General features: G+C 34.3%; 2 protein-coding genes across 4 annotated transcripts; both read right to left on the bottom strand.

Moving 5' to 3' along the window:
• Nucleotides 1-647: 647 nt before the first annotated feature.
• Nucleotides 648-7,708, bottom strand: ABCD2 (ABC transporter family protein). Of its 2 annotated transcripts, none has more exons than XM_079008841.1 (9): nucleotides 7,300-7,708; nucleotides 7,000-7,195; nucleotides 6,824-6,891; nucleotides 6,260-6,586; nucleotides 6,007-6,171; nucleotides 5,665-5,893; nucleotides 5,073-5,591; nucleotides 4,758-4,999; nucleotides 648-830 (listed from the first exon to the last, which is right to left on the bottom strand). In XM_079008841.1, exons 1-9 carry the CDS (start codon nucleotides 7,588-7,590, stop codon nucleotides 771-773), a joined length of 2,097 nt encoding a protein of 698 aa, XP_078864967.1. In that variant the 5' UTR covers nucleotides 7,591-7,708; the 3' UTR covers nucleotides 648-770. The 2 variants fall into 2 exon arrangements, with proteins under 2 accessions (XP_078864967.1, XP_078864966.1); XM_079008840.1 differs by lacking the exon at nucleotides 648-830 and adding an exon at nucleotides 4,373-4,661 and having other exon boundaries at nucleotides 7,300-7,707.
• Nucleotides 7,709-13,843: 6,135 nt separating this feature from the next.
• Nucleotides 13,844-26,012, bottom strand: HUA1 (floral homeotic protein (HUA1)). 2 transcript variants are annotated; one of them, XM_079011124.1, is made up of 13 exons: nucleotides 25,858-26,012; nucleotides 25,580-25,773; nucleotides 23,772-24,007; nucleotides 22,853-22,906; nucleotides 16,401-16,478; nucleotides 16,262-16,324; nucleotides 15,953-16,165; nucleotides 15,818-15,855; nucleotides 15,699-15,745; nucleotides 15,502-15,617; nucleotides 15,061-15,114; nucleotides 14,829-14,969; nucleotides 13,844-14,141 (listed from the first exon to the last, which is right to left on the bottom strand). In XM_079011124.1, the coding sequence occupies exons 1-13, from the start codon at nucleotides 25,947-25,949 to the stop codon at nucleotides 14,001-14,003; spliced, it is 1,467 nt and encodes a 488-aa protein (XP_078867250.1). In that variant the 5' UTR covers nucleotides 25,950-26,012; the 3' UTR covers nucleotides 13,844-14,000. The 2 variants fall into 2 exon arrangements, with proteins under 2 accessions (XP_078867250.1, XP_078867249.1); XM_079011123.1 differs by having other exon boundaries at nucleotides 25,580-26,008.
• Nucleotides 26,013-26,352: the final 340 nt, after the last annotated feature.

The raw sequence follows: 26,352 nt of genomic DNA, 5'->3' as shown, positions 1-26,352 counted from the left end.
TTATCACTTGCTCGTGAGTTTGTATCATTAGGAAAGTTATACACTCAATTTATTCCAACAAAACTTCAATTAGCAGACATCTTCACTAAAAGTCATCTTCGAGCAATTTTGTTCTAAATTACAGTTGGATCTCTACCTATTCTGACGCAGGTGGAACAAATGTTGATGCATGGATTGATTGATGATGTCAAAACTAGTAGGAATAAAAATATGATAACATTAACAATAAATATGTCGAAGTGGTCTAATAGTACGGAATTGGACGAAATTTGTACACGACATGTAAAATAGGCCGATTAAGAAAACTTTTCTCTTTGCTATGAAATGCCATGCTTTACGGCCATTGGGGATCGTCTAGGGTCTCAAAAATGTGTTTTCTAATTTTTTTCATTTCCAACGACTTTATTTTTTTGAATTTTATGTAGATAACTGATTAAGAATCTTATCCTAATAAATTCTTATCTTCAAGGGTTAAGGAATGAAGCTTACCTTCGCCTTATACGTATTTTGTTTTCCTTTTTGTTAGGGAGTTTTTTCGATTATCAGTAAGAATCTGTTTCGAAGTTATCTTTTTGTTCTTTGTCATTCAACCTGATCGTCTTGATATCATATCTGCTTGAGGGGAGTTGTTTTGTAACGTCCCAAAATTCAAGACCAAAAAATTCTTTTAATAAAACATTACTTTAAGCAAAGACATTATTCCAAAACATAATCTGAGTATAAGTTTTCAAAACACATGTTCATTATCAGAGTAAACATTCCCAGGCTGACTAATCTATGGTGTGTGCCATGCGATCACCCCGAGCTCCTCCCTCCGCTACCGGAAGTACCTGAAAACAAAACTGAAAACCGTAAGCACGAAGTTTAGTGAGTTCCCCACTTTACCACATACCATGCATAACCACATACTGCACATACTGGGCACGCCCGCTATCCGGGGCCTCGCCCCCTACTTCGGGCCTCGCCCGCTACAACGGCCCCGCCGCTCCAAACCCGCCTGGCTTCGAGCCCCGCTCGGATACAGATCTGTTTCACTTAGGCCTCGTCTGTCACAAGGCCCCGCCCACTAACATATAACAGCACATACACATATCACATAACATCACATAAGCTAAACGTATGCTAACAGCTCTTGCTCTAAGGCCTCGCCTATCTCTGGGCCCCGCCCGTGTCCTGCTACTGATGAGTCATGGAACCTCGTCCATACTCTTGCTGATAGTGAGATACGGGCCCAGCCCACTCTCACTCCTTTCCTAACTTGGGCCTCGCCCCTGGGCTGCTGCTACTGAGATGTGGAACACCATCCACACTCTGATATTGGTGAGATACGGGACCTCGCCCACACTCACCTCCCTACCAGGCACATACAAGTATCATACAGACAACAAGTATAAACTATCACATAAACCATCTCATGGGCACCCGCCCTCTATCATTGGACCTCGCCCGAATATCATACTAGCATACTGTGCCTAGGGCTAACCCCCAGGTCTTCTACTCATAACTAAATGGGCCGGCATTGTGGTCGTAGACCCATTCATACAAAGGGAAACTCACCTGCACTGGCTGAACTTGCTGATGATCCCACTAGCTGTTGCCTGACCACTCACTGAACTCCGACTCTACTAGCTTCCCGAGCTATCAATATCAATGCAACACTTAGTATAACTGACCCACGACAGTCAACCAAGTCAACCCTAGTTCAGGTCAAAGTCCTGGTCAAAGTCAACCTTCCAGGTCAACCCTACTCGCCGAGTCCACCTATTGACTCGCCGAGTTCTTATGCTCAAAGTCCTTCTAATCGCGACTTGACTCGCCGAGTCAGCCCCTGACTAGCCGAGTCTACTGACTCTCGAATCCGACCTGATCAACTCATTGAGTCCTGGCTCGACTCGCTGACTCGAGTCTTAACTCGAAGGGTTTGGGACCACGCGACCTGACTCGTCGAGTCCAAGAACAGACTCGTCGAGCACAAGGAAATCTCCAACCAACTCGCCGAGTTGTTCATCTAACTCGCCGAGTTCATGCCCATCTTCATCCGACTCGATGAGCTGTTCATCCCACTCGTCGAGTTCCTCCTCATCTTCAAGCTACTCGCCGAGTCCACTCGAAGGACTCGCCGAGTCTATTCGGTTCCACATACATGCAGAGGACTTTCGAGTCATGCAGGGACTCCAAACCGTAGATCTACCCTTCCCAAGCCTACTCCTCACGTAAAGTTGCAAACTTTACGTGTAGAGAAGGAGATCTAGGCAAAATGCACCATAAACTAAGGTTTAAGACCAAGAGGCTCCATAATCCACTCCATGACTGATACTTTACGGGATTCTAAACCAAAACAAGCATGGATCTGAGGTAGCAACCTCAAATCTGCACCTCAAGCTCGAGATTGATCTTAAACATGGCTTAAAAGCCCCAAAACTCATAACCAAGGAAAATCTGGAGGAGAGAAACGACTTAATACCTTCAAATGCTTTGAAATGATCCCCAAACTTCGGATCCAATGCCACTCCTTGATGCTTCAAAGATTCCCACTTCTTCTTCCTTTAAATCACTCAAAAATGGCCAAAAGCATGAATGAGCACAATGGAGGCTTAGGGTGCGGCGTTCTGGGTGTGAGAGACAGTAAAGGAGCACTAGGAAGAAGAATGAGGCGATTAAATAGGCTCCAAGCCCCGGATTTAGGGTTTTCCTCGCACAGACCTTACTCGCCGAGTCACCTTGGCCGACTCGCCGAGTTGGTCACTTATTCCTCGACTCGGATCCCGCTCGGACTCGCCGAGTTCCTCCTTGGACTCGTCGAGTCCCTCCTAAATTTAGGGTTTCCTTTACTTTCTTGGCTTTCAAAATCTTGGGTGTTACATGTTTGGGGTGAGCATGAGTCAATTTTAACCCCAAACATAATAGTATTGGTTTTCAAAATCTAAAACAAAACCCAAACCGATCGCTTCAGGTCTGAGGCTTTCACTTTTTTTTTTGTTCACTTTAGGGTTTAACAATTTTAGACCACAAACCTTTAAACTAACTTCATTAACTTTGATAAATCCATGTATAGAGGAGGAGGAAGACAAATATTGTAATATCCGATGTAGGACTCCTCATAGTTGAAAGGTAATGAGCTACTATGTAATGTATGAGATTGGGAGTGGATTCCATTTTATGATCGATGTGGGACTGCTTGAATGTGGCTGGAAAAAATACGATCGAACTTCAGAGCTCAAGTTTGAAGGTCCAAAGTGCTAACCATTTGACAACTTTATCCCTTATTTCTATTACGCAGAGTTCATTTATAAATCATGCATGCATACAAAATATATTTTCTTAAAGACTTCATACAAATTGGTTTTGTTCCGTTCTCATACTAAAAACAGAATTCATAAACGAAATTTTCGGTTTTCAAAAATAGAAAAAAAAAAAAAAAAAAAAAAAAAAAAAAAAAAACTTTTGCTTTATGTTTGATTTTTCGATTTGCAGTTTGGTTTTTGTTCAACCTAGAAGATATTAAGGATATATATCAAACCAAATTATAAACTGAGGATATTATTTGATTCGTTGTTATGTACAATCGTTGCATTATAAAAATACCTAATGAGATATCCTTCACAATTGGTGATTTTATGGCCTTCGACTGATGTTTTTAATTTTGTAAATAGTTGGCAAAAACATGGTATAGTTTTGAGAAATATTGAAAGAAGATGGATGGATATAAATAAACAATTTTAGTAAAAGAAAAAGAGCGTAGATGGTTTTGTCAATTTTGAACTATTAATATATACGTATAATTTAGGACGCAAAGATTGGTTGATGAGGTTACATTTCAACTGTCGTATTAAATTGGTGTCTACATAAATCCCTATATATATATATACATGCAAATTTGCAATTGATTAGTAATAAATTAGGTTAAAAGGCTTAGATTATATGATGGTTGCTAAGGTTTTTATTGTTATGTTTTTTGGGTTTTTGATTTGCAGAATTGACATTGTTGGTGGCAGAAAGCTTCTTGGAGAGGAGAAGCCCTCCCTTGAAGCAGGCATGTGTTTTCAACTTCCAATGGTTCATCAACAAATCTGTATGCAATCACCAGTAACTACATCGTTTGTAGTTGCTACAACTATTGCTGTACCACCAGAAGCTGCACCACCGGTAATGCCACCAGTTGCAAACGCTCCACAACAAGTTTGGGGTGTAAAAGGTGGAGCTCTTGAAACAGTAAACGGTGTCTGGAGGTGGACATGGTGAAAAATGATGATCATCAAAGTACACGAATGCCGCAACTTTAACAATAATTTGGGAGCAAACACCTTTGCTAACCCTATTTAATGTCTTTTAAATAAATAAATGCATGGTTTGATTGTATAGCAATGATGCATGTTTTAATTTTTATCTCTCCTTGTCCTTATCATCATGTATTATTATATTATACAAATATATGACATGAAATCAATAAAGGCATGAATGTTATGTTGTTATTATATTATTAGCTTTATGAAACTGAAAACAACTTGTTACAAGGATTCTACACACCAATTTGGGTGGTTAGAGTGGAGAGGCATGGGGGAGATACGTAACGCCTTTTTATGGAATTTGGTAAGGCTACTCCTGTGGCCAATACTTATATATGTCACACCCGCTTCATTTATTTTTTCATACAAATGAGCCTTCATTTTAAAAAAAAAAATAGAATTTAAAAGTAAGTTGCTATAAATATAATAATAAAATAAAATAAAAGTAGGATGGTATTTGATAATAATTACCTCGTTGGGTTCATCAAGTGCACTGGTGGATTCATCCAAGAGAACAAGATCTGGTTTTGAAAGCAACAAACGTGCAAATGCAAGACGTTGTTGCTCACCGAGTGAAAGAACACTCGACCATTCATTGGTTGTATCAAGACCACTAAAACGTGACACCAAGTACCCAAGATGTACATCTTCTAAAGCTCGGATCAATTCATCTGTAGTAGGCTGTGGGGCCCGTTCGCTAACACGCTCCGAATCTGTAAAAATAATTTTTTTTTTTATTATTAGTGTTGGTTTGTAATCACAAGTTTGGATGTCATGACTGCATACCTTTTGACTGAGAGTCGTGTGGTGTGGAATCTAAAACATCGGGCCATGTTGGATAAAGCAACTGTTGTCTGAGGGTTCCTAAAACCATGTATGGTCTTTGGGGAAGGAAAAATACGCCTTTAAAATCCCGGTATTTTGATTTTTTATCATCTTTATTTTCATCTGTTATTATGGTCTGATTAAGATTTGTGTTGTATTTAGCATAAAATGTAATCTTTCCACTTCCAGTTCTCCAAAGACCAGCAATAGCTCTTAATAAAGAGGTTTTGCCACTCCCACTTGGTCCGGTTATCAGTAAATGTTCATTCTCGTGGATTTCAAGTGATAAATCTCTGATAAGAAGCGCTTTATTTGTGGGAGTTTGTACACTTAAATTCTCGAGTTCCAACAAGTTTTGGGTGTCTGAAGCTTTCATGGACTCGGATAAATCCTTCACGTTGCAATATGTTAGTTGAATTTCATCCATGGCTTCCAAAGTACCATTAGAACTTGTTGAGCCCAAAACATCATCGAATTCCCCTGCAAATGATTGATTATGTAAATTTTAGGGCTTGGATCTCGATGTTGGAGGAATTAAATGATATAGATGTACCTAGTCGATCAATGACAGCTGAAAAGGCACTGATGGATTGAAATTGAAACACAATGAGGGAAAAATCTCCAAGAATATGATTGAAGGCGGAAACAGACTGATTTATGACACCAAATTCAATCTTTCCAGAGAAATACATGGGTGCAACAACAGCAGCAGGAAGAATCTGAATCAGGTAGCGATACCCACTCGTGAAAAACTCAAGATTTCTTGAAGATATCAACAGTTGCTGCACAATGACATAAATGAAACATTTTTTTTTTTTAAAAAAAGAAAAAAAAAAAAAAACAGATATCTCAATGTAAGCACAAAAGTAGTATAGTAGGGATTTCGTTTTCATACAGTTAGATTCTCAAAAGCACTTCGGAACCTCTGCAAAAGGAGTTTGATTTCATTTTCCTCGCCACCATAAAATGCAATTGATTCGGCATTTTCTCGAACACGTACAAGACCATAACGAAAATCTGCTTCCATTTTCTCTTGCATGAAATTCAAGTTGACAAGACCCTGGTACAGAATTTGATGAATATCATAAGTTAGAACAGAAAAAATGGGAGATGCTTTTTAAAGGTTTTATGAGGATGGAAATCTTTACCTTCCCAAGGAAAATGCTGATGGCTGTTCCACCAAGTGAATATACTATAAGAACAATAAAAAGAGGTGGATATATGCCAAACAGTATGTTGCTGAAAGATATCAGGTCTATTATGGCATTGAAGAGTGTTAAAGAGAATGAAAGTGATGTTCCTGTGAAAGAACTTAGATCATCAACAATTCGTTGATCTGGATTATCAATGATTGATTGGGACTGTATTTGGTAAAAAGTTTGGTTCTTGAGATAGCGCTCCATGTAATAGTTTGTCATCCAGGATCTCCACCTTAAAGCTAGAGTTTCTCTTGCATAATCTCTTAACACAAAAATCTGCAAAAACCACAAGATGTGTATGAGTAAGACGAAAACCTAAACAAAATCATACCAACAGTAATCATATCAAATACAATTCGATGAAATAGAAACGCAGCAATTCCACCAACATATGCAGAGTTACATCACATACAAAGAGCCAAAAGAAGCGTAACACCCTATGGTAGCAACAGTGGTAATAAAATTCAAGATGACAGATGAGCAATACCTAAAAGAATGCAGCAATGTGCTCACCGGAATTCCACCAGCAAAAGCAGCAAGGTAGTATGTAAGTTGCGTGGTGAACTGTGCTTGATCTTTGTCTAGCACAATTTAGGGATATTATGGATTAGCATACTCAAATACATACTGTGTCATCATTCATCAATAAGAAATTAAAGAATAATGAAAATGTAGTGCGCAATCCTTACTAGAAAGGGCATTATAGAAGTCGCGACCGAGGAAATTGAAACCAACACTGATGCCGGTGGTTCCTAAAGTCAGGGCAAACACCGACGCCAGTTGTATTCTGGCTTGAACTTTATCATCTGAATACCAATATGGAGCAGCAACTTTGTAGAATCTCCTGAAAAGCGTGGGCAGATCGGGGCCCTTTCTTGGCACATTCTGATAAAAACGAGAGCAACTCTAAGTGTCAGATCCAAACTACTGAACAAACTGTAAACAACTTCCACGCATTCACAGAGCAGAAAATCATAATAAAGCGTTACCTCCTCTGTTTTGGTCGATTGTTGTGGAGGAGGTGGAGTAACCGGTGGATCTGCCGGAGACGTTGTTGAAGACGACGAACGAGGTATGGATTTCTTCCTCCGTTTCATCCCGAGAAACTTGGGCGTCCAAACAGATAATGGAGCAATATTGGTAGATTTACGCGATTCAAACGGGATACAACTACGAATTGCGACATTATTGAAGGAAATACGATTATGGTTGAAACCGATAGGGTTAAATGTGACTGCCGTTACGTTGTAGCCATGGGAGAGAGCATTCAAGTCTCCCATTTCTGCTGAAGATTTGCGGTTGTTGAGGGTTTGGTTTCTTAGAGTTTTGAAATCAAATTATCCACAAACTCATCGAAACATACGGTTTGCTTCAACGCCACATCATCTTAAACGTGTAATGAATTTGCAATATTAAGATACTAGTCGTAAGCCCATGTATTACATGGGTATTTAAAATAATTAAATATTTATAAATATTTGAGAAATTTAAATTTATAAGAAAAATGAAAAAAATATTGAATTATTAAAATTAAGATGTTTTTTTTTAAATTTAAACAAATCATTTAAATAAAATAATCAAAGCAAATTAATCACATTTTATTTTAAAATTTTAAAATTATAAGGAAAGTCCATTAATGAAATTGATATGCATTTATTATTAAATTTAAATACCATATGAAATAGGAAAACCACAAAATTACATATGGAATAAAATTAATTTAAAATAACCACAAAATGACATGTGGCAAAATGAATGAGAGTGTGACAAGTGGCAAAAAAACCTTCATTTATTAGAGAAGATTGTTTGATACTGTTATTGAAGTTGGGAATGAACCCATAATAGGCTTTCATGGATCGGTTAATACTAGGGACTATATATATATATATATATATATATATATATATATATATATATATATATATATATATATAAAGGGTAATAAAGGATTAGACTTGTACAAAAAATATCATTGAATATTTTTTTATATATATATCACCAATCAACTATAGTTTTTGTATATATATATATGACCATTAAACTTCATCTGTATTCAAAAAATATCATTATATTACCGATAATAATAGGTCATTAGCCACGTAGCATGCCACATGGCATGCCATGTGGCTGCTGACGTGGATTTTACTATTTATTATGTACATATTATACCATTAAACTATTTTTTGTACACAATATAACATTAAACTTTTTTTTGTACACATTTTACCATTAAACTTTTTTTTACATATTTTACCATTAATGTTATATAATTTATTGAAAAAAATATCATTTCAAAAAATATATATCATTACATAAAAGTAGGTTTTCCATCACCTGATATGGATTTTACTGATTTTCTAAATTTTAGTAAACTAATCATTATAAGTCATTTTTCTTATCGGTAAACAACGACATAATTTCAATGCACTTTTTTAATCATCTAACCATAATCAAGAAAAGGGGGGATTATAATAAGATAACATGTACAAAATGTTTCATGAGTTTATAAGTGTGCCTCAAACGTAGTTTCCTAAGAAAATGACTTATAAGAATATGTTTACTAGACATTAGCTAAAATAATGAACAACTGAGTATTTCTTCGCCGCTCCAAATAAAAGTCTCAAGTTCAAACCTTGTGGGTTTCAATTGATGTATAACCAACATAAATTCACAATGTAGTGGTAAAAGAAAGTCCTTAGTATCATTGTAAAAAACAAATCGTTTCCCTAAAACCTTACAAAATCAGGGAGTCACAATAGGTGATGAAAAACCCATTTTATGTAAAAATATGTATTTTTTGAAATTATATTTTTTGAATAAATTATATAAGATTAATGGTAAAATGTGTACAAAAAGTTTAACGGTAAAATATACACAAAAAAAAGTTTAATGGTATAATGTGTACAAAAAATAGTTTAATGGTATAATGTGTACATAATATACAATAAAATCCACGTCAGCAGCCGCATGGCATGCCACGTGGCTGGTGACCTACTATTACCGGTAACATAATGGTATTTTTTGAACAAATGTGAAGTTTAATGGTCATATGTGTACAAAAGCTATAGTTGATTGGTGATATGTATACAAAAAAAATTCATTGGTATTTTTTGTACAAGTCTAATACTTCGTTACCCTTACAATTCATTTTTCCTTAATACAATAATCAAGTGAATCATAACTCATTTCGGGTTTTACAAAAGAAAAAAAAATTATTTAGTTGTTGTTTAAAATTTATAAACAACAACAATACAAATATATATTATAGTTTAATATTTTATAGATAAAAAAAAATTTAAAAATACATATTAAGATTTTTTATTATGTGAAACTTTTTAAATCTATTAGAAAAAATAAATTAATAAATAATTATAGATATTTATTAAAAATAAACAAATAATAAATTGTTATTCCATTTTTTTGGACTCTAACATTCCTATTTTATAAACCAAAAGCAATCTGAAATCCAAAATAATAATTCAGTTGTGTTGATAACCAATCTAAAAATCCGAATATTCGAACCAAATTGTCCAATTAGACAATCCGGTTTTATTCAAATAATAAACATCCTTAAAACCAATTGTTATCATCAAATAAAAAAGATGGTTATTTAAAACCTTATTTTTTTGTAAGTTAGATCCAATCAAAAAAAATAACCAACTTTTTTTTTGTTGAAATGTGCATATATATATATATATATATATATATATATATATATATATATATATATATATATATATATATATATATATATATATATATATTTGAATATGCATCAAATGTACATATACACACATTTCTTTTTTTTGTGTTTTTTACAATTTAGAGTTGCAATTATTTTAAACATTGATATTAGAGTCTTATTGTTGTATTTGTTTTGAAAATTTATGAAGAAATATAAAATGTGCATACATGCACCTATATGTATATTTAGCCTAGATATGGCTTAGAAGCAACATTTGAAGACTAATTGTGGTCTTGGTGTAACATCCGAATTTCGATTATGTTTTTTCACTCTTTAATCGATGATTTTATAGTCCATAAGGAAGTAAAATGATGGGGCGAAGCAGGAAGCCATTTATCGTATTTGCTGAAAAATCTAAGCGGGAAGCGCCTCTTAAGAAGTGTAACGCGCTTCCGACACGTTGATCATTTTATTAGGGTTTTTGGAGTATTTAAGGGTTCGACCAATCTCAGCCTTTATGACCCTTTGGGGGAGTTTCCAGAAACCTAAACTCTCTCTATCTCTATTCCTCTCATTTTTTAGCTTGTGGTTGAATTGGGAGCTTATTCCACTATTTTTTTAGTAAAGAATGAAGATATTGAAGTTCTCATAATGTCATTGATGGAAGAAGAAAGTATAGATCGATCAAAGTTACTTCATTTCTAGAACATTGTGAGTATAAAGTTCCTAACTTGCTTTTTAGATTGCTAGATCTTGTTATTTGTTGTTTTTGGCACATTTTAGTCCATTTTGTTGGTGATCTTGGAGATGAAGAAACTCTAGAACCATTTGAGCTCTTGGAAATGTCCCTTGGATCTTTTAAACTAAGAATGTTGGGATCTTTTTCCTTCCCATTAAGTCATGCAAGTTATGTAGGTTAATTAGGTCATTTTAAGCAAAAAAATTTAGAGTTTGCTTCATTGGAATGTCTTAATAAGTAAAGTTGGAAATTTTATTCATTAAGACATTGATAAGGCTTGGATCTTAAAGTTTAGGGTTTTGACTTAAGATATTAAGTAGTCTCGCCTTGTGAAGAAGCCTCATACGTGGGGCGCTTTTAGAGATTTCTTAGATGTGTTTGTTCTAGCCTGAGATCTCGTCTGTTTTCATTTTATGGGCGCTTGTAGGGATTTCTTATATATATGTATACACTCGAATCCTGTCGGTCTCAATCATAAACCTTTCCTTTTCTATTTATCGAGTTTTCATTGTGTATCATTGTCCTCTCACGACTCTCTATTCATTCTAAATATGAACTATTTATTTGGTATAGTGTTTGTTTGTAGAGATTGTAGAATAAATGTGTAAAGGTCTTCTTTTCTTATGAGACCTCCACATCTATGATGTGAGGAGAGAATATTAGCAGAAAGACAATGAGAGAGGGATATGGTTGAGATAGTTGGCTCATATAGTTTAATGGAGTAATGACATAATTATATAAGTAAATGATAAGAAGACATTTAAAAATAACATAAAGGACAAAGTAGTCATTTTAAATGAGTAGAGGACATAAAACGTTATTACAACTTTCAATAAGGACCATAACTACAAAGATATTTTTTATTTGACCGATTAAAAAAACTATTTAAAGTCAAGAACCAAAAATGTAATTTAGTCTTAATCGAATTTCATTTTAATGTATACACAACAAACAAAAAATTTACATAACTTGATTTATGGACATAACATAATAAAGGCTAAATGGTGATTTCTCTATGCACCTCCTATGTATATAACAAAACAAGTAAAGGGATTTCAATCAAATTTTACTCTCATAATCTCACTTTCTATCTTTCTTCCCTATCCCTAATACAATTGAAGATTATAAGAAAAACATTGATTTTGTTATCTGAATCCATCTATTGGGCGTGGTGCTTTAAGGAACTACATTCAATCGAGAATAGTCAACAAGAAAATTTATGGCATTATCTTCATCGACAAACCCTCCTACTCCTATCAAACTTGGATTTCAAGTAAGTGTTTCTTTGATTTAATTTGTTATGTGATGTTTGTGATCATCATTTTATGTTTTATGTCTAACTCATCATTCTTCGTATTAGCTACCTTAGCTCAAAAAATCTTTAAATAAAAAAAAACCAATTTAGACTCGGCTTAAAAACATATAAAATATATGATTAACTTGATATTAGTCTCCATTAGTGGGTAGTTTCAGCATTTATTATTTGAACATATGTGTTACTTTGTCGGGATTTTACGGAAATAACATGAATAATGTCGATGTTTCTTTGCCAACATTTATAAAAACAATGATAATAATAAAAGGCGTTAATGTTGTGATTTATTCTCATCGATTGCTATATTTCATAAGAATTAAGATTATGCCGTCGCCCTTCAAAAACAAAAATTTAATGTTAAAATTATTATTTTCCGGGAAAAAATGAAGAAAAAACATATTTTATTAAGCAAAACAAGTACCCATTTCTCCACACAAAAGAAATGTGGGATGGGAGAAAATGTTTATCATCTTCTCCACCTCATTTTTATCGGCATTTATATTTAAACACCTTGGTTACGTAGCTATATGAGATCTAATTTATGTCAATAATGTCATTTTGTATGTGTTTGTGTGAGTATTTTGGGTTCATATGAAAAACCCTTTGTTATAGTAATAAGCATGAGAAAATTTAGATTTGGAATTATTAGAGAAAATGGAATGATAAGAAAGTGAAATGTACCGGGAGTAATGGAATGCAACATTATCATTTCACGGTCATATTTGATTACTTTGTTGGAATAAAACGAGTCACTAGTTCATATTATATGATAGGTAAGAAATGACAAATGATGGAATTGAATTAGTTGACAATAATAAAAGTACCAAATTGTGCTAAATGCATATAGCTTGCAATTTTAATTACATTGTTAATATGAGTTGTTTTCTGTCACAAAAATGCATGTTCAATAAATAAATAAATAAATAATATCTATCAGATTACATGAATAATTTATATAAAATTTAATGTTGTGAAAATAAAGACACTTCAAAAAATATGTTTCCCAACCACCATCAAGGATGTTTAATGTTGATCATTTAAGAATTAAACTTCCAAAAAAGAGTTTCCCGAGTTTAAATCCAAAACACAACATTTTAAAAACCGGTTTGAATCCTTCGTTTGGATCAGGAACCGAGGAAGTAAACAGCTCAACTAAAATTGGTTTTATATCTATTCCTTGACTAGAACGAACCAGCCGGTTTTTAAAAAATCGGTTGAGCCGATTAAATTAAATAAAAACACACAAAAATGAAACATTTTCCGTAACAAACTTTGATGGTATTTTCACAACTATATAATAGACTTCTCTTAAATTGAATTAAATACTAATGGTAAATGTTATGAAGCTTTTTGAAGTGTAAATATTTTTTTTTTGTATTATACATTATTTTTTTTGATGTATGTGATGTAAAGCTTTTGGTTATTATGTGTTTGTTTAACTATTTGGAGTGAACTGCAATATGTTTTTATGTGTATTTTTAATATTTAAACTTGTGTATGAAAAAAAAACATGAAAATTCTAAAACATTACAACTTTGTAATAGCATGTGGTTCTAAAAGAAAAAAAAAATCCCAATAATTATATCAATCATAATTCTTAGCTTTAGTTGTTAAGTGTGTTGATTAATTCTCTCATCCCGTTTGAAGAACATTATACATGCATGCTTTCAACATTTACATGATAATGTTATCTATATTAATTCTCATCTGGTTTTGACATAATCTAATCATGCATTGATTCTAAGCAAATAAAAATTGAACATCAAAACAACATCAAGCATCGATCAACAAAAGTTTTAGCAGATGGTAACATTTTTCTTGATCATATAAATTAAAATTCAAACCTAAAAGCTTCTCAAAATAAGAAAAAAGAAAAAAGTGATTATCAAATCAAACCATAAACATTTTAAAACATCCAAGATGAAAAGTCAAAAGGGGCAGAGTCAGAATTTCATTCTTCTTTGACATCATCGGATAGTCCTTGTGATGTTGGAGCCGCCATAACCTCGCCAGGTGTCGGATGATCAAACCTGCATGTCACCCCATATTTGCAAGCCCCTGTCTTCATGTAGTATGGGCAGTGTATTGCACCCTGTTCAATGATGTAGACAACAAGGGCATTTATGTCTTTTTCACACGCAAGAAATCCAATGCACAACTTACTTCATTTCCAATAATACACTTTTGTCATAATCATCAAATGAAGTAGGTAGTAGTATTGTATTTACTTTTTTTATAAATATGCATTATGAGGAATCTTATTATATATATAACTTGATGCATTTTTCCATTAATACCACTTGTGATGGTGTGGTTATTTTTTTCTATAAAAATTTGAGTGCAATATGAATAATAAAACAAGGAGTAAATTACACGAATGGTCCCTATGGTTTGGAGTAATTTGCACGTTTGGTCCCTAACTAATTTTTTTAACTCGGAAGGTCCCTACTGTTTGTTTTTGTTACGCGCTTGGTCCCTACTATTTATTTTTGTTACACGTTTGATCTCTATCTCACGTAAAAAGACTATTATTTAAATAGGGAAAAATAGTGATGTAGGTACGGTAAGGTGAGGGGGTGGGATTGGAGGTGTGTGCTTATTTAAATAAGTCAAAAAATCAAGGGAAAAATAGCCTTTTTAAGTAAGACAGGGACCAAACGTGTAACAAAAACAAACAATAGGGACCTTCCGAGTTAAAAAAATAAGTTAGGGACTAAACGTGCAAATTACCCTAAACCATAGGGACTATTCGTGTAATTTACTCTAAAACAAGGTATACCTCTCTCCTTGGAAGACCAGCAAGAGTAAGTTTGATGCTGAGTTGGGATTCTTTTGCTGACTGTGCATGTGCTGACCTGTCAATAGGATGATGATATTTGCATCTCTCTCCAAACATGCATATCCCAGTTTTCATATAATACTACAAGAGCAAAATTAAAATACAAAAATAAGGAAAAAATAAAACAAAAAAATTGAATAGAAGATGAAATTATTTATATATAAATACTCACATCGCACTCCATCTGACCAGGTCTCTGAGGGTAGACTGTTGGACCCAAACCAAGCTGCAACAAAAGTTAAATAAAGAATGAAATTTGAAATACTTCCAACTAAATTTTACTATTATTTTTATTTTCATCCAATAACTTGGTTTATTCTCATTTCTTTTAAAGAGTAAATTAAAATTTTGGTCCTTGTGCTTCTGTTCTTCATTTATATAGGATTTGGTTGAATTTGGTTAGGGCTTCTCTAGGAAAGAGATGGATTGTTGTAGGGGTTTAATTATACTCCTTGACCATGAAAGACAGAAGGGATAAAGTATACAAGGGCAAAATTGTCTTAGTTGATTGAGGGACCAAAAGTGTTATGAAACCACAACATAAGGACCAAAATTGTAAAAGAATTGTGTTTTGGACCTAAACCAGAAAAAAAACAAATGATCTCTGCTTTACCGTTGTTTGAGCAAGTCGTGGGTCCACAGTTTGCATGACAGCAGAAATTGGGTTGACCATACCAAAAGTCAAATGAGCAGCAGGAGTTGACACAATGGCGCCAGCTGGATTGATTGCTGCATAAAACATACAAAACCAATTATCAAGCAAGATATATTTAATTTCCTCAAGAAACCATATTGATATTATATACTTACCATATCTCTCTGGATGATTATAGCGACAGGTGGCACCATATTTGCAACTATATATATAAAAAAAAAAAATTAGGACGCATTATTCAGAAACTTAAAAGTAACAAACCAAATTTACCAACCTGCCAGTTTTCAGGTAGAAAGGACAATCCGCTTCTCCCTATTTTAGCAATCAAGAAACAAGGGGTAAAGACGTCATATTTATGCTTGTAAGAAATTTTCTGAATCATGATTGAAATGTATGCAAAGGTATTTACCGGTCTAATGGGGAGGCCTTTTGAGTTATGCAACATGGCAGGGGCAAAAGGGGTAATTGAAAGTTCCAAATTCCCATTGCCATTTGTCCCACCACCAACTATAAAAGTTTCACCATTACCATCTTCTACCTCGGTTGCTGTAATTATGATGTCCTTTGGGTGATGAAATTTGCAGGTTGAGCCAAATTTACATTTTCCAGTCTTCATATAGAACTGCTTACAAATAATAAACATGTTAAAAAAAGAAATAGATGAGTAAAATGGGAAAAAGTCAAAGAGTCTTTACAAGTGCAGAAATTATTATTTTACCACACATGGGGGCTCAGATGGTCTCTCTGGTAATTCAGAAGTATCAATGTTTTCTAAAGCAGCCTGCAAAATGCATCAATCAATATAAATTAATATAATATGAACATGAATGCAAATCAAAATGACACACACAACTTACCAAAGGAGCAGCTTTATCTTTTGGGTGATTGAATTTGCACCTGGGGCCAAACTTGCATTTTTGAGTCTTGAGGAAATACTGCATTGCATTAAATACCAAATGGATTCCACTAAGATGCTTGTTCATATTTCAATACAGGATGGATTATCTATTCACTAAAACAGAATTAAAACTAAAAGAGGTCCAAGAATACATTTTGCACAATGATAATAATCGACTATTTTAAGGTCTCATGGCGTCAAAATATACTGCATAACATTGTACATCTTTAACATACATCACTTTCATCAATAATTAAAGTTGTTTAGATTGCCCAACAATATATGCATATTCATTTAGGGCCAGTGTTGTTGGTTTTTACTCATTTTAATTTATTAGGTAAATCTTGCGATTTCATTGAAATCTTTCAATCACGTGATGATTATCAGTTTATCACAAAACAAATTAGGAACTTCTGCCCCCCCCCCCCCCTGCCAAAGAAAGATAGAAGCATCCTTTTATAAGGATATTTCCTTGCAGCTTTGAAATCATTAAATAATATTACCAGTTTCCGCTCACATGTTGAAACACTATATATATTCTTGCTTTTTCATTATACATCAATACGGTTTGTTTCTTTCTCCAATTAAAAATTCCATACATGCTAACAAATCGTTGTAGGTTTATCCATCTCTAGATTCAATTAATTAGCTTGAACAATTGGATTTAAATTCCTACTTAACATACGATTATCTTCTATTTTATTTAAAAATGTAGGTTCACCCATTTGATTTATACATGTACTAGTTTTCTACGAGTAGAGCGAGTGGCAATGTGGAGGATATTAGGTTAAGAATATATACCTGGCATGAATGTACGTTGTGTAAAATAGGAAGTTGTTGGATCTAACAAAGGTTTTAAAGAAAAGAGATATAGACATCACTTGTATTAGGAGACTAAGATATGGTATTGTGGTCTAGGGTAGGTGATAAATGGAGTGTGTGTTGTCTCCTAAGCAAAAAGACAACATTGTAAAAGTTAGAAGATACGGTGACCAAGGTAGTGATGGGAAGAGTGGTGAAGGGTTGTGTGTGCTTATGTCCCCCATAGTGCGTTATGTGAGTTTGAAAAGAGGAATTTCCAAGATGCGTTGGATGATATAGTTAGAAGCAGCATCCCGTGGGACCAACGTTTAGTCTTAGAGAGAGAGAGATGCAGGGGGGAGGGGTGGTTTCATTTCGGTACGCTTCGGGACGATGTACCAAATATTGTGGTACATCGGGGATTCGGGACCAACGTTGGTCCCACGGGATCCATATCCCACTTCGGGACCAACGTTTAGTCTTGAGCTTGATCCTTCTAAGTTTGTAGATTCGGGATCCATATCCCACTTCTTGTGTGGTCCTTCTTTATATTCTTCAAAAAACCTTAAACTCAAACGAATATTTAAATGAACAAAAACAAGTTTGTCATTTAAAGCTCACTCGATTTCTCTTCACATTATGAAAATAGAAATAAGTGCTCCAATTTCTTTCGGCTGAAGAGTTGCTTATAGGTTGTGGCAATACTTTTTTTGCCACTTCGGCTGGCTAACTTTGATGTTTCCATGCCATAGGTAGACCACCAATACTTTGCTTCCATGACACCTTGTACAACTTCTTTATCAAGGTTTAATGCTTTTCTACGCGTTCCACCCGGTACTAACGTTTCAAGATAACCGTGTAACGTAAAATCATGGAGTTAAAGCAAATCCTAAACAATGTAATGGTATGCTCATTTTCTCACACCTTTTCAATACAATTTGTTGTACTTGAGGGAAATACGATGCATATATACTTTCCTTCATCACATCTTGGATTTTCCCCAACATACTATCCATTTTCTCGTATATTTCTCCCATTTTTGGGCCTTCACCATCACAAATTTTGATCAACAGATAAATTGGTTCATGATGTAGAATATTTTCAGCTTCAACCTAAAAGTCATCATCTCTGATATGATCAACAATTTGTCCAATTGTTCTAATGTGTTCATCGTCATGTTTCACCTAATCACTCCACTAATTACGAGCAATTGTTGTAGATAGGGCCTCTCTACAAGCGATTAACCGCTTCAACAAAATGTAGTGAGAAGTAAATCGGGTTTTTGCAACCTTCAAAAGCTCCAACTTCGAATTCTCCTTATAAATGGACAAAGCTAGTCCATGATTCAAAAAATATTTGACAATCATTTTCCCCTTTTTATATGTCCTCTAACCAAATAAACTCATTTGCAAAATCTTTAAAAATCAAGTTTAAGAAATATGTTTGTATACCTTTTCGCTTTCCTTTCCCGCAGCTTTACAAACTGGCGGGCATTATCCATCACAACATAGAGAACATTAGTTGGGCCGACAGAATCAATCACTAGGCCTAGAAATTCATCAATTGCTTTACCTGTTTTCTCCACTCTAGAAAAGTCGATTGCATACATGAACATAAAACCTCGACTGTCTACAGCAAGAACATCGAGCAATGGTTTATGTTTTATGTTTGACCACCCTCAGATGCGATAGAAATACCGTGCGAATACCATGTATCTTTAAACGGTGTCAAAGTCCTCAACATCTCTCCCACATTCATCTAGTCTAACACATTCATCTAGTCGAACAGCTCTTGGTTTCTCACTTGATGGCGCTTTATAACCTTCGGGTGCCTTTCTTAATGCATTTACCATTTCACAAAATTAAGGATTCCGCAAAACATTAAATAGAATCCTATTTGCACATAAAGCCCTCACAACTTTCAAATCAACCGCACTTATTATTGCAAAAGATTGCTTTATCGGTTTTTTAGAGATCAAATTTGGTTTTGTCAAAACAAAACTTCTTAGGGATTTAGAGACTCCAAATCTTTCAGCCTCTTTCACCTTCTTTTGCAACTTCCATAAATGTCTCGGTCTCTCATTACTATGAGGCCTCTTATTTTCAGCTTTTTTCCGAGTTAAGCACCAAAAAAATGAGTATAATTCGAGTGTACGAGCTAGTGAATGTTCCATGACAATGTTTACAACCCACTTTTTTGAACCCCTTGGATTTTTACTATCACCAGCACTAATGAAAGTAACTCCATATAAAAGACTTAGCATCTACGGTTTGTGTTTTTCGCTTTGGAAACGCCAACTTCAACCTTTGAAACGCAAACCCGAGCGTCTCCGGAACACGTTCGTACCGCGTTTTGGTACTAGCGAATTGGTGCGTAGATCGCGCCTAACCCAGCGATTTATGTGACTATAGGCAAATATAATTGCTTGAAGGAGTTTTAAAAGTGTAGTGAAGACGATGAAAGAGATAGGCAAAAGAAAGATACATGAAGGATCGGAGGCCATACGTAAGGGAAAAGAAAGTGACGGTTATAGCTATAGCCATGACATACGAGGAGATGTATAAGATATTAGACAAAAAAAAAAGAGATTTGTGCCTTTGAAGCTAGCAAAATTCAGAGAAAGATGACAAATAGACATACAAATCATTAGATATTTTAAGGACAACATTTGTGTCTTGGAGAACGATGAGGCTATTTGATAGAAAACAAGTCATATATTAACATAGGGCAAAACTGGAGGGACCCGATTGTAATATTTATATTTTCTTATCTAGTAGTATCCTTAAGCTAGTATAAATAAATGTAGTCTTAGGAGTTTGGATCAATCAGTCTTTTGTATTTTGAGACCCTCTCTGAATTAGGGTAGGAAGGATAATCATTTGATTAACTTCTCCAATTTGCTATTTTGTTATTTCCATTTCAAGTTCATAGTAATCAAGCATTCAATTCCCTGATCTTCATCATAAATAAAAGATTCCTATCAATTGGCTCCATTGCCCTTCAAACCTCTTCTTCCTGCGTGAATCATGGTGCAACCAACTGAATCTAAAATGGAAACCTATCTCCAAACCAGAATGGATATTCACGATTAGAAAAATTGAAGTTCTAACTAAACAGATGAAGAATCTCACTTGATCTATTCACGCCATTAAGGATCTCATGAACGGTCTCCTAAAATCCTAGAGAAGATGATATTGGGGTTCCAGAAAAACGAAGGGAAACAACACATACTTGATTCGACGATGCATCCACAGGGAACCAAAAATACAGGAGTTAACATTCCCGTCGACCCTCTTTCTCATCTCTCATAACTAAACGAGAACATAGCGAAGGTTAACAAAATTATAATTGGGAACTTTAGTGCATCATCATTGTTGTCAGACAACAAAGGGAAAGAACATGATGCTGACGGGATCACTACACAAGGATCACAAATGGCTTTAGCAAGACAAGTCGTCATTGCCATATCCCTCTCAGGTGGTGGTTCCAGTCATTCCAATAAAATGACAGGAATGAAAGATGAGTCCAATTCTAACTCTTAATGGAGGTATAATCCCGCCATACCAACAACTAATCAGAAACGACCCAACTTCCATTTGAATCAGATTCCAATTAAAACGTTTGATACGTACATACCTGATCTCTCGCTAAAGCAATCATCAAGATTACTTTCGGATCGATCATATGGTCAATTCGTGGGGGTGTTATTGGTATGTCCAATGTCTTAGCGATCTATTGATAATTCATTCTGCTTTAATCTACTTTGATGGTTCAATCTACTTTGATAAACCCAGGTGTAAGATGAAACTATCATCTTCTATTGAGATCAGCACATGGTATCTATCAGTGAAGTGAAATCAATCTACTTTGCTATATTTTATAAGGTACAATCTACTTTTTCAAGCAATGACGTTACAAAACCACTTGATATAGAAGGGTATTACGGGCATCCTAGAGAATTCTAAACGACTTGCACCTAAAAACATGATTTTCTGACGGGATTTTATAGAGAAGGGCTTCTTAAAATTGACATTGGGGAGAGTTGTTTTATCACAGATGATGGTTATTTACTTCTTTTCAATATTTATGGGCCTCTGAGGTGCATTTGATGATACATAACAGAATAAGTTCAAGCTCTCATCCAACAAAATATTGTAGAAACGATGGGAGAATCCCGTTCTTAAAGAAAGAAGGATAATTGGTGTTGGTGATTCAAACATTGCTTTTTTTTCTATAGATGGGCGTGTGCAGGATCTGATTTTGAAAATAATACGCCCAAATGTTAGATAAGATCTTTACTCGTGGACAATGGACGCTTTTTCTTTGATGTGATCAAAGCAAAACATCCTGAAAGAAAAGAAGCCTATACATGCTTGTCTACAAGCACAAGTGAATGTGACATATTAACACCATTCAGACAGACACTGGAAACTAAGAACCACACCAAGCTGCAAATGGGAAGGATGGGGAAAAAGCAAAGTTAGAAGGTTTGGATCATGTCCGTGTGTTTATGATTTTGAAAAAGATCTCCAACATCCAAGTGCATACTATTCCACCTTTATCCGCTAGATATTGTCCTTGAGTGTGGGGATGTCAACAAACTCTTGTGTCAATGATATCACAAAGGCAATCTATTGAGAAAGTTAAAGCCTATGAACAATCAGGTATTTCTTTTAATGGGTATTTCTTTTAATGGAGAAATCAGAGAGGGTGTTAAAAGACCATTTCTTGACGGTAGTGAAATAGATTTAGTGTTGGATAAATATCTTACGCCTTCAAGTTTAACACAAACAAATGGTATTTTGGGGAGAGAGAAGTGCTCCCAGGGTTCACCAAGTGTGGCTGTTGGCAAAGAGATGCTTAACTTTGGTCTTAAATCGAAGAAAATACCGAAAAAGAATCAATCATCACAGCTCTCACTTAAGTCTTTTTTCAAACTACTTTAAAAAGTGATTTTGCTGAGGCTTGTGTAACTGAGATTTTGAAGGATTTTGAGTTTAATAAAAGTGATTTAGATGATTTCGTCTGGACTTAGAGAGGCAATCCTTGGGATGAGTGAAAAGAAAAATAAAAATATTGTGTTGCCTATTACACAACACTGAGGGAATCCTGGTGTTTTACACGAGAGTCCTTCATGCATACTCAAAGGACGAATCCTCCTCCGCATACTGGACCTGCATCTTCTGTGAATCAAGGCCCATATGTCAATGTTGCAAATGGTTTGCATTGTTTTCCAACCCCTAGGCTTGAGGACAAGCCTGTTTTTATTGATAAAGAACGGGTCATATATTAACATAGGGCAAATTTGGAGGGCCTAATTGTAATATTTATACTTTCTATTTTCCCCCTATCTAGTATTATCCCTAAGCTAGTATAAATAAGCGTAGTCTAGAAGTTTGGATCATTCATTCTTTTGCATTTGGAGTCATAGGCATTAGCTTGGGCAGAAGGTCATAATCATTTGATTAACTTCTCTGATTTGTTATTTTGTTATTTCCATTTCAAGTTCATAGTAATCAAGCATTCAATTCCTTGTTATTCATCATAGTTTTAAGATTCCTGATCACTGTTAAAAGGAAATGGGGTTAACTTTCTAGAAGTTCAACATACCGGACAATCTGGTGCTTCAGGTCTCTCCGGAAGGGCTTCACTTGTAGTCGGGACCTGCCATTTAGAGCTAAAAATCATGTGAATGTGCAAAAAAAAAAAAAAAAAACATGATCATATACCACACAAATATTACTTTGAACAAAAGAAAAACATATGATCAACAAAATAGTGTCAAGTACAAGTAAAAAGGTGGGTTTCAACCAACAATGATAAGCAATTAAGAAATAACAATGCAATCAAATTTAACCAAAAAGAACACAGTGAAAATAAAACTGACACGTAAACGACTAAAGGGTTATGTTCAGCTTATTATTCAAGCTAAAATTATTACAAGAGTTAATGTAAAAGTTGTACAAGTTAAAGTCAAAAGTATGTGGCTATTTAGGTAGCTAACCATATTAGAAAGAGCACCTAAAAGTCCACCTATACAAGTCTTATAAAAGCTTGACAGCATGAGAATGCATAAATACTAAACAGATACCTATATAAAATATTAGACAATAATAATAATAATAATAATAATAATAATAATAATAATAATAACATAGCCAGTAAGTTTAGTTTCTGTAAAGGACATTAGAACCTGACCCAGATAAACCACACTACAGAATAACCCATTATTTTATAAATAAAATCCAGTATCACTCGTTATAAAAATAACCCATTACTTTATATGTATAAATTTATACAAAGTCCTAGCTTAAATCCCAAGTTTCCCGATAAAAGTAGTAAGTACATTATAAAACTATCAGCAGATAAATATAAGATAGTAGAGTGTAAACATATGTAAGTATAAGAGCAGCATACAGCATTGAATTAAAAATATAAATACGTTGTAAACGCAAAATATAGTTTGTTTATAATTAATGTATGTATAATTAGATAGATAGATATAGTGAAAATAACGATAAAAGGTCACCTCTTTCCAATCAGGTATTCCACCCTCAGGGACCCACATAGGATGGTCAAACTTGCAGCTATCTCCAAACTTACAAGTTCTTGTAAGCATATAATGGGCACAGTCCTTTTCTCCAGGCCTCTGTGGATACACAGGCAGCAGACTGGTTGTAGCCTCGAATCTAGGCCGCTTCACTAAAGGGTTGCTAGAAAACCCAAGCGTATTATGGGCACCAAGAAGCGATTGATGATATAATGCTAGATAGATAAGTAGACATATATAAAGAAAAAAAGTTATTAAGTAAACATATGTCATATAACTTATTATATATCATTAGAAACTAGCATATACTTATATTACCAAAGAATCAAAATGCCAAGTTAATGAAATAATTTGTAATGTATGTATCTTGGTAGTGTATAATAACACAGTCAAGGTTTTGGTTTTATAAAATACAGTTGATTCATTTATAATAAAGTATCTATAGATTTTCTCAAAATTTGTCATGACTCATAACAAAATAAATATAAACACATATATGTGTATGTATGCATAAGGATACATGCATACTTTTATATATACATATATGGGTGTGTGTTCGTTATGTTCTGAATTTACTGTTTAATACGACAAAGAAAAATAAAAATAATTAACATTTAGTTAAAAAAAATTCCAAATTTATTTCGAAGGTTACGATAACAGGTGTGTGCGAATATAAAGGCACTGTTTGAAATTAATTTTATATGCATAGAAACGAATACATTATATCATAAATTTGATCTTCACTCAATAGGTGGAAAACGCTAAAAAGAAAATAACATAAGTAGGATATCATGATTTTATATATGTAAGATAAATACCATTAGAACCTGATTATTATCATGATTTTATAAGAGTCCAAACTACTGAAAAAGGAATAATTCATTTTGTCCTCTAGTTTTTTTTTTCTTTTAGCTTTTGTTTCTAATTTTGCAAATTATGATATCTTATCCTTTTTTTGGTAAAAAAAATACCATAACTGCCACATGTATATCCCAATTCTCATATCAGACCATCAATTTGTGGTCAAGTTATAGATTAATATGATTAGATCCATTACTTTATAACTGCAAAAGTATTTAAGAATCATATACATTGAATAGATATACCCACAGCTACGCATACATCCATTAAAACCGACGCCAACTTTAAATACTACTTTAGACCAAATTTAAAATACATTATATTCTTACATAGCTCCTTTGTTTTTTTCTAAATAATACTTCTAGAAGTTACACACTTACACTTCAATATCATAAAATGTATGACATTAAGCTAAAAACGTGTCAAGGTTGGGAAAGGGTATAAGATTAGGTAGTAGGGACAGAAGAGAAATGACCATAGGTATGTGGACACGTTTAGATAATCTCGTCACCCATAGGATTCTATTATAGTACTTGACATGACACTTATCATGTTTATCCTTGTTAAACATTCAAACAGTATCTACAAGAATATATCTCATTCATCCTACCATGAAAGGGTGATTAACAATAAGTCAGCTTCTAACAGAAGATGCAACGATAACAAGAAGCTCTTTCATCCCATTTAAATGTACATTAGCAAACCCCCAAAATCAAGATAAGGTGATCAAAGTTACAAAATTGTGGAACACGATTGCAATAGAATTTTGTATTTAATTAAAAACAACAGGTTGGCATCAGTTTATGGAACTGGGGAACAGGACTAATGTTTGGGTCATATGAACTTAAACAGACGGATTTTTTCTTGTGAGCGCGTAAGAATGGTTATCGGAAGCGATGTATATAAACAGTTAAAAAGATCCATACCTTCAGTAGATGAACGCTTATAGCCTGCTAATATAGATTCGATCGAGGTTGAGGAAACCCCTGCATCAACTCCAGGCGGTCCCGGCCACAATGCTTCTCTCGCTGTCATTCTAGCGGCCGCCGAGTAACCAGTGCCGATGGTGTCCTTGTGGTTGTAGAGCATGGAAGGACCTCTGTCGCTGATAGATGAATAGCTGAACAGATTGGAAGACGATGACAGGGGATCTGAACCGAAAAACCTAGACGAACTAAGGTACGAGGGATCAGAAGGCACGTACTGCTCGGCGATGGATTTGGACGTGTAGATGCTGGACGAATTGGATCCTCCCCCATACCCGTAGGAGCTGGAACCGTACAGCTGATTCGCCATTCTAGAGGATTGAATGAACAAACCCTAGAATGCACGCACAATAATCTTGTCACTACCAGGTGCCAACCAAATTAGGACTACGTCTTAAAAAAAATAATAAATAAAATAAATCATTAGTTTTTTAACAAACTATATTAAATAGTGACTATGGTTTGGGTAAAGTAATATGTTTGGTTCGTTTGTTTTTATTTTGTGTCGGGTACTTAGTATAATATCATGTTTTGGGATGTTTTTAATTTCGAAATAACAAACCATCATTTGATCGAGTAAGGTCTAGGACTTCAAAGAAATAAAGTTTATACATGTTGATATTTGGAGTCAAATTGTATAATGGGAAAATTTATATTTTTGGACTCTTTGCATGTATTAATAGATTAAGTTCGGTATTCATTAAGTCAAAATT

This window comes from Lactuca serriola, chromosome 7, assembly GCF_051521515.1.
Source record: "Lactuca serriola cultivar US96UC23 chromosome 7, Lser_US96UC23_V15, whole genome shotgun sequence".
NCBI classification, from domain to species: Eukaryota; Viridiplantae; Streptophyta; class Magnoliopsida; order Asterales; family Asteraceae; genus Lactuca; species Lactuca serriola.
The sequence above is the reverse complement of the archived record's forward strand: the minus strand, read 5'-3'. Positions and strand labels throughout refer to the sequence as shown.